This window comes from Palaemon carinicauda, chromosome 39 (genome assembly GCF_036898095.1).
Source record: "Palaemon carinicauda isolate YSFRI2023 chromosome 39, ASM3689809v2, whole genome shotgun sequence".
Lineage (NCBI taxonomy): Eukaryota > Metazoa > Arthropoda > Malacostraca > Decapoda > Palaemonidae > Palaemon > Palaemon carinicauda.
Window position 1 is genome coordinate 59,469,624 of NC_090763.1, and position 10,000 is coordinate 59,479,623.

Genomic DNA, 10,000 nt, shown 5'->3' on the forward strand with positions numbered 1-10,000 from the left:
GAGGTTATTACCTTAATAAGGCTTCGTGCAATTGGCTCATTACCTCTTGCACTAGAATCTTAATCATTGTTGCCAGTCTCATGTATGATATGATTATATTTTAGATATCACTCGGTCTCACTCAGGTGTGACAAATTGTATTTATTTTTGATGGGTGGATGAATTGTTGTTATTATTATTATTAATGATAATAATAATTATGAATTGGAGATATGAAAGGAATAATTTGATTGATATACCTGAAGCTGATGAAAACCTTGATGTGCCCATGATTGAATATAAATGTGTGTGATACTGCCACATACATCCTTGCGATAAATGGAATGGAGGGTGACAAGTTAAACTAGTAGGTTCCTTAAAATTTTGTATAATGAAGATAAACGGACATAAAAGTGACAGCAGCGGGAAGCAGGTCTATGCTTGTCGATACAGTGACCACTGAACAACGACTGACTACTATATGCACAGCAGCACATGGCGGAAAGAAAAACAATGTTGACACATATAATTACATTGTTGCCACGATGCGTAATGAAAAAGTGGTCTTACAGTATGTGTAATGGGAAAAAATAAATGGAAATAAATATCATTCTTCTTCAAAATGATAATAAAGCAAATGTACATTAATGTTCATGAACTGTTCGTTATGTAAATAATATACAGCATAACATTAGATATCTATACAAGAATGTGTTTGAAGTCGAAGCTATCCTCAAAAAACTAAAGAGATGGAAAGCCCCGGGATACGACTGAGTAACTGCCGAGATGATACTGGCTGAAAATGAAGTGACTCTCAGAATACCTACAAGATTATTTCGTAGAATGTGACATGAAGAGGCAAACCTTGATAAATGGGAGTTAGGAGTGTTGGTGAAAATAAAACAAAAAAGAAGACCTGACTAATTGCAATAATCACAGAGGCATAACACTTACGCCAGTTATGAAAATATATAGTATGCTTATTCTAAAGAGAAAGATTGATGAAAAGCTGAGAGATGAACAAGCAGGATTTAGAAAAGGTAGAAGTTGCACTGACCCACTTTTCATTTTGAGACATGCTGTATAGCAATGCGTAGAATATAGAAATCCCTTTTTGATGACATTTGTCGACTATGAACAAGCCTTTGATAGTGTGCACCACCCAATTTTATGGAGAGTCCTGCGTTATTATGGAATTCCTAATAAGTATGTAAATTTGATTAAGTCTGTTCATGAGCATAGCAAGTGCAAAGTTAATGTTATTGGAGTCTTATCAAATGAATTTCCAGTGAACAGCGGAGTACTCCAAGGGAGTAAGTTATCACCTATGTTGTTTATCCTCCTCGTGGATTTTGCAATGCGTAGAACAGTCAGAGACGGTGGAGAAGGATTGAACTGGATTGGTGATAGGAATTTAGCAGACCTAGAGTATGCTGATGATGCTGTCCTTGTTAGTAGAACACCACAGGATTTGCAATGCTTGCTTACCGGAATGCATGAAATATTACACGAGGTTGGGCTGAAGATAAATAAAAGAAAGACAGAGATGATGAGAACGGAGTATGCAATGGAAGATGAAATATCATTGAAATGAGAAAGGGTTGATGAAGTAGAATCATTCAAGTATTTAGGAACTATGAACTCCAATACAGGGTCTATAGAATTAGAGTTTGGTGAAAGATTAAAAAAAGCAAATCAGACAATGGCCAGGTTAAGTAAAATTTGGAAATCAAATCACCTGAAATTACATACAAAAAGCAGACTATATATCAGTTTAGTGAGATCGGTGTTACTGTATGGACATGAGTCATGGTATGACAATGAAACAATCTCCAATAGATTTAGTAGATGGAGAGGATTTACACAGCTTTGGGTCTTTTGAAGTTATGTGGGATCATGATCCAGAGAAGAGTTATTCTTTGGATCTTGGGTGAAATCTTTGTATCCTATAAAAACTAATTTTTGATAAGAAAGATATCTTTACGTTAATAGGAACATTGGTTTTTAACTTAAATATCGTTCAAGGTGAGAAAGAAAACAATGCGGAAATCACATGTGTGTTTGGCTACATATCGAAATCTAATTAGCTGTTCCAAAACTAATATCCCATACTTTTATCCATCCTTGAATTTTAGATAATTCTGTAAAGACAAACAGATAACCAAAACTGGAGGTCATAACTGGTCACTCAAAGCAATGACTATCTCCCCTATATTTCCCCTATTCAATCTCTCCCCGTCCCTCGGGTAGAAGGAGGGGAAGTAGTCATACCCTGGTGAGAAGGGGTACCCCGAGAGGTCCACTCGGAAACCACAATCTCTCACAAATTGCCGAACTAGCTGGTTGTAGTTATTAAAGGGGGGCGTGTGTGTTTGTGCGCGCGTGTTTGTGCATATATATCTAAATATTTATCCGTCATATTTGACGGGTCTTGTACACTATATGATAAAAAAATGGACTAACCCAAATTCATTTCACGTAATTGGTTCGTCTCGACGCAATGTCAAATATTTGGACCTTCTTCAAGCTGGTATGTCTGAAGAGTGTTATTCACTCGAGCAAGAATAGAATTTCATCTGATATGAACATGTATTTCTTGCCTCGACGACCGACATACATGTTGTATGAATGTATCTTTGTGGAATACCAACTTATTTTACGGGTATATATGAATTTTTGTATGGGTAAACGTGTGTGTTTTGTGTCGTTGATTACCTTTCCTGAGACCCTTTCATGACAGAAGATATCAAAGTTTGAGTTGTATTGTATTTTAGTAGTTCCAGCCACCCGTTGAAATACTACCGCCAGAGAGTTATGGGGTCCTTTGACTGGCTAGACAGTACTACATTGGACCCTTCTCTCTGGTTACGGTTCATATTACCTTTGCCTACACACACCGAATAGTCTGGCATATTCTTTACATACTCTCCTCTGTCCTCATACACCTGACAACACTGAGATTACCAAAGTTTGTTTTGTGTTTTAGTAGTTCTAGATTAATTGCAACAATGAAATTCGCAAGAAATTGCTCTTTTTTTTGTTAGTTGCACATCCGTAGTTCCATAAGAAACTTGAAAGCATAAGATCATGATTTTGAGGCTTATTACATAAAATTCCTTGCGAGGCAGAATGTAAACAAACAGATAATTGATTGTATGATAGCATTTTGTTCTTAATTTTGGAATCTGTAACCTGTAATTACATGGTTAAAAGGTAAGTTTCCATACTCCATTTATGGAAATATAATTGGCGTCTTTGATTGATATTAAAAGGAAGTTTCCCTCCGTCACTTCTCTAACAACTGCAATTTGTTCTGTAACTGAAGTTACATTTATGTTTACCTTTCGTTTGAAATGATTCAAAAAATGAAAAAAGCATTTTTATATTTCCTGATGACTCCGTCTAAATTCAGATAGAAGAGAGATACTTCCAAATCCATTCCACACATTAAAGACATTAATTCAGGTGGACAATATCATAAAAGCAAACTACAACAAATACATGTTTACAAAATTTACTATTTCAAGACGCATACCCGAATAAGCAAATTTTTTTCAATTTATGTTTTTTTTCCAATCCAACGCGTTAATTATTATGTTCATACGTTATTGAAGCCAAATATTAATTTCTTTTAGTTAATGGAATCCACCACATAATTGGCATTGACTGCGTTTTAGCCAGATGTAAAATATGCAATATGCAAAATACCATACTTAGCTTTTCATAATGCAACACCACCACTCAAAAAAGAATGAGCAGTTGAAAGCATCTGGTTTTCATAGATGCTATCATCTACGTTGCAAATATATTCGCTCATCATGCAGTTTGATATCATTGCACGATCTATTTCCGGGAGTGAAGGATTTGCACTCTGCATTCGCATGAATGTCGGCTTATACTCTTGCAGTCCAAACGTTTGCTTAATTAACTCGAGCGTTTTTGGTATTCATTATCATTATTCTCTCAGTGAAGCTGCTGCTTTCTTTTAACTTAAGGGAAATATATATATATATATATATATATATATATATATATATATATATATATATATATATATATATATATTTATATATATATGTGTGTGTGTGTATATATACACATATATATATACGTATATATATATATTTGTATATATATATACACATATATATATATACATATATATATATGCATATATATATATTTATATATATATATTTATATATATATATATATATATATATATATATATATATTTATATTTATATACACACGCTCACTTACTCACTCACTCACTCAATCACTCACACTTGAATAGACATGCACAAACACATTAATAACTGTTATGTATATGTATGTATGTATATATGTATATATATATATTATATATATATATATATATATATATATATATATATATATATATATACACACACACACTCAAAAAACATAATTGCTTTCAAAATATAGAGATCGATTAAAGTATTCTTCATAAAAATCCCCTAATATATTCGAACAACTAAATTTTATTTTCATTCACCTAACTTCCCCAAAGCTTTTGAAGCTGTATGACGAGAGTACAGCGTTACCCTATCTTGATTGTCAATTAGACACGCGTGTGTGGTTACGACCCCCCCCCCCTTTTTTTTTTTTTTTTTTTTTTTTTTTTTTTTTTTTTTTTTTTTGGAATGTGCTATTTCCACATACCACAACAAATCCAAATTTTGTAAAGGGTTTGGGAGAAAATGCATTTTTCCAAGGCATTATGGACTTATTTGAATTATAGTTTTTTTTCCCCTTTAAAGCCAAAGGTATTTCGTGGTTGAAATCCTATTTTTAATGTAAACCATTCAACAAATCTAGATTTTGTATAGTAGTGGGAAAACACTGAATTTTCCCCAAGGCATTAAGGACTTATGTAAATAATAGTTTTTCTTTTGTTCTTTTAAAGCCAAAGGTATTTTGTTGATGAAATCCTGTATTTAAAGTGAACCATTCTTCTTTCTAGGTGTGACCTACGACGACCTACCCGATGGCGCTTGCTTTCGACGGCCACCCCTCCACCATGGTGACTACCCTGCCACGCCTCTCCCTTCTCCTTTGCCTACTCCTATGCCCTCACCCTTATCCACTCCCACTCCTACTCCGGGTCCTACGAGGCCGGGAACGCCTGCCCTCGCTCCCACTTATGCAGTGGCTCCAAGTGCCACCTACACTTCGGCGCCGAGTGGGACCTACCACTCGGTTGCCAATGGCACTTACACAACGCCCGTCTCTCTGTCGTCGTCGTCTGGAATCGTGGCAGGACCTTTCATGACGCCTACCATCATTCCCCCGACGTCGGTGGTGGCTATCGTCGAGGTGAGTGTTCCTTTTCATTTTATTTTGTATTTTTTTTTTGGGGGGGAGGGGGGGTTGTTCTTCTTCGGTAGTTTATTTTTAATATATTTATGTCTATCACTTCAGGACTTCAGTCGCACCAGGTAACTTTTGTTTATTTAACTATAGGTTCTTATCTCTTTATGGTTTGGGTCGTTTCAGGATATTTCACAATTTTCGGTGATGCATTATGATGAGAAAGGTTTTTTCTATTATTTCATGATTTCGTGTCTAGTAATCTTTTGATGTCACAATACCGAAATATTGAATTAATCAGTCGTGTCAGGTAACTTTTTTTTTTATTAATAAATTCTCATGTCCTAATCGCTTCAGTCGTTTCTGGAGTCATTGCCAGGCATCTTATTTTGACTTTTTCTCTATTTGTATATCATTTTTATTGTGACCATTCTTGGTTGATTAATATCACCTCGATAGAACCAATGTTTTTGTCCTATGTTTTCTTACTATGACAGGTCTTTGCTCTTTGATATTTACCTAGAAAGGTGAGTTATTACTGTCTGAACTGCTTAATATGATCGGTTTTTGTTGTCCAATATTTGTACATTTTGACCTAATTTTGCCTAAAAAATTTTATCGAACTGTGAGATAAGCTTTTTCTCACAACATTGGATTTCCTTGTATATTGATTTGATAAATCTAAATATTTGTGCCCATGCTGAAGATGTAAATTATATTGTATTTTTCTGCAGCTTAAAAAGCTATTGGTTATAGCAGAGATTAATATGTTTAACTCGATTAAAACTGGGTTCTTAATGACCAAAAATAAGCTTTGTAATCAATCATTCTCTTGAAGTTTGAAAAATAGTGTTTGTATAATGTTTATGCAAGCTGATAATAATTTTGATAACTATAGCTATCTTAAATAATGATTTTTTAAAGAAAGCCTAGAAACAATTTTTAACTGTAAATTGGTACTCTATATACTGCAGTGTGCAACTGTAATATTCCAATTTGTGAAATCCAAGTTCATTCTGTAATCGCAGTCGAGTAATTAGATTTTCAGCGTCTAATATCCTACTATTTTTTAATTTTCTCGAGGTAAAGTACGAAATACGTTTAAACTTTTAGATGCTTTGTTGTGTAGAGCATGGTGTAAATGAAAAAAAACTGTTGTCGTTCTTATTACTTATTTCTTTTGTGATTAAGATTGTTCATTACATTTTGGACAATAAAACGAAATTGGGGCAAATTTTATATGCATGTACATTCATTACCCATAGGAAGCAGATTATTTATATCCTAATTCCTTTTGTTTATTCGTCTTAATGTTGTGACGTGGTGAGAGAAGGTTGTGAACTCAAAGGCAAGTTGAAAACAACTAAGATAGTTTATTAAAGAACACTCTCCTTTATATACAAAATCTCAAAGCAACAAGAATTTTCATGTTCAAATATTGACACTGTTACAGAGGAGAAAAGCAGACATGATTTTTCAGGTTCTTTTTAGTGCGAGGGGAGAGCGAAGATACAAGCATGATATATACAAAATGAATTATGTACGATCGTGTGACACACGGTTGGTACAATGTTAACAAGACCAAATTAAAATAAAAGAATTAAATGAAAATTTTTTTTTTTACGATTTTCTGTTCTAGGTTTGGGTATCCTTTTCTCTTGCTTTTTCTGGGATTCTTACTGTCGGGCTGTTTTGTTAAAAAAATGTGATGTTCCTGAGGTAGTCATTTTGATGAGTGCGGGTATCTTGGGTTTCTTCCATGAATTGTGATAATTTTAAGTCTCTCTCTCTCTCTCTCTCTCTCTCTCTCTCTCTCTCTCTCTCTCTCTCTCTCTCTCTCTCTCTCTCTTATATATATATATATATATATATATATATATATATGTATGTGTATATATATATATATATATATATATATATATGTATATGTATATATTTATATATATATATATATTTATATATATATATTTATATATATATATATATATATATATAGATAGATATATATATATTTATATATATTCCCCTACTCTCTCTACATGACTTATTCTTCTACTCTCTCTCTCTCTCTCTCTCTCTCTCTCTCTCTCTCTCTCTCTCTCTCTCTCTCTCTCAAGGAATATTTATGTCTTCCCATTTCCGTTTCTGTTTCGTCACTTGCACCGTGAAAGTAGCATGAACGTCGTCCAGGTAGATTTAAGAGAAGGAGCCACCGCACCATCGGCTCTGTCGAAAGCCTCCAAACCTCCTTACCGGAGTCTGAGGTCGACGTCGATTCCTGTCACCAGCTGCAATATTTACGCTGTGGGGAAAAGACGGAGACAGATAGTAGTCGGACTTTTCTCACCACGGAATTCTCTAACCTAAAATAAGTTTAGTTGTGATTCTCCTGTTTTTTTTTTTTTTTTTTTTTTTTTTGTCAAGTAATTTTTATACTTGTTTTGTGTGGCAAACCTTGGAATGACCTTTCGTTAGTTTGTTTTCTGGTCTTAGATCTTTCTTTATTTAATGTTTTATGTTTATGAAACAATTTCTTAATTTTTCCTCACTCGTTCTTTTGTTATTACATCCACCAATGAATTTGGAAGGAGGTTATGTTTTACCCCATGTTTGTGTGTTTGTATGCTTCATTGTGTGTGTGCTAGTTAGTGAACACCTTCCTGGCCTAAATTTTAATCGTAGATTAATGAAACTTGCAGGGATTAACTGTTATGTAAAAAGCTGGAAATTATTAAATTTCGGAAGGTCACGGTCAAGCAAAATGTCTAATTCGCGTAATCAGCCATAAGTTTGGACATTGTTGTCACAGAAACTTCAAACTTGGTTCATGTTTAAGTGTATATAAACCCACGCCAATTAATACATGTTAAGGTCAAAGGTCAAGGTCGAGCAAAAGGTCGAGAAATAATCTGCCGCGGTGGAGGTATGTGCTCTAACGAGTTCCCCTTTAGTCCTATAGTGTTTTTAACTGTGTTCTAATGCGTATACTATAACGCCAGTTGATTTGATTCACTAATCATTTAGAAAACGGAGTGATTCACTAATCATTTAGAAAACGGAGAAGGCGTGAAAATGGTTGTGAAATTCGTTTTTAAACTTTTAACAAAATTTTTCATACTTTTTCATTTTCAGCCATGATCATTGATGACTATAGTATAGTTACTTTATAACCTAAAAGATTTATTCTAATTTAAGATAAGTTATTGTCAATTTAATATTTAGGAATTAGATAGTATTGTTCGAAGCATAACTAATATTAAATGAATAATTATGTTTGCTTTTGATGACTATAAATACTCTCAGAATCTTTCGATATAAAATAACTGTTATAATAAAGAACAGCACTGAAACCGCCATCGAGAGAGAGAGAGAGAGAGAGAGAGAGAGAGAGAGAGAGAGAGACATGAAATTCTTACCCCCCCCCCCCATGTAAGATAGAGTCCATATACGTCTGTGGTAAATTGGATTCGTTTAGTTGTTTAAAAATATAACTTTTTTTTTTTTTTTTTTTTTTTTTTTTTTGTCAGTTGCTTTTACTTTTTAGAAAGTAAACCAATTTTTGATTAACCGAGTAAAGATTCTGGGAGAAAATCACGTTTTCTCCATAAACGGAGATTGTCGTCGAATTTTGTGCATAGCGAATGGCATAACATTGGCTATTTTCTCCTCATGCACCACATCGACCTCCTCCTTGCATTTCTCCTCTCTTCCTTCTTTACTTCCTTCCATACACTTCTTCCTACCTTTTCTCCCTTCTTTATTTCCTTGCATTTCTCCTCTCTTCCTTCTTTACTTCCTTCCATACACTTCTTCCTACCTTTTCTCCCTTCTTTATTTCCTTGCATTTCTCCTCTCTTCCTTCTTTACTTCCTTCCATACACTTCTTCCTACCTTTTCTCCCTTCTTTATTTCCTTGCATTTCTCCTCTCTTCCTTCTTTACTTCCTTCCATACACTTCTTCCTACCTTTTACCCCTTCTTTATTTCCTTGCATTTCTCCTCTCTTCTCCCTCGTTTCCCTTCTTTACTTCCTTCCATACACTTCTCCCTACCTTTTCTCCCTTCTTTATTTCCTTGCATTTCTCCTCTCTTCTCCCTCGTTTCCCTTCTTTATTTCCTTCCATACACTTCTTCCTACCTTTTCTCCCTTCTTTATTTCCTTGCATTTCTCCTCTCTTCTCCCTCGTTCCCCTTCTTTACTTCCTTCCCTACACTTCTTCCTACCTTTTCTCCCTTCTTTATTTCCTTGCATTTCTCCTCTCTTCTCCCTCGTTCCCCTTCTTTACTTCCTTCCCTACACTTCTTCCTACCTTTTCTCCCTTCTTTATTTCCTTGCATTTCTCCTCTCTCCCTCTTTTCCCTTCTTTACTTCCTTCCATACACTTCTTCCTACCTTTTCTCCCTTCTTTATTTCCTTGCATTTTTCTCTTCTCCCTCGATTCCCTTCTTTACTTCCTTCCATACACTTCTCCCTACCTTTTCTCCCTTCTTTATTTCCTTGCATTTCTCCTCTCTTCTCCCTCGTTTCCCTTCTTTATTTCCTTCCATACACTTCTTCCTACCTTTTCTCCCTTCTTTATTTCCTTGCATTTCTCCTCTCTTCTCCCTCGTTCCCCTTCTTTACTTCCTTCCCTACACTTCTTCCTACCTTTTCTCCCTTCTTTATTTCCTTGCATTTCTCCTCTCTT

At 34.6% G+C, this 10,000-nt stretch overlaps 1 protein-coding gene across 4 annotated transcripts in view; it reads left to right on the plus strand.

Annotated features, from left to right (window-relative positions):
- Nucleotides 1-10,000, plus strand: part of LOC137631213 (EGFR adapter protein-like) — a 1,066,467-nt gene that overhangs the window by 241,647 nt on the left and 814,820 nt on the right. For all 4 annotated transcript variants that reach the window (XM_068362962.1, XM_068362963.1, XM_068362965.1 and 1 more), the window contains one exon: nt 4,967-5,319. In XM_068362962.1, coding sequence (XP_068219063.1) covers nt 4,967-5,319 — 353 coding nt within the window. The remainder of the gene's footprint in view (nt 1-4,966; nt 5,320-10,000) is intronic.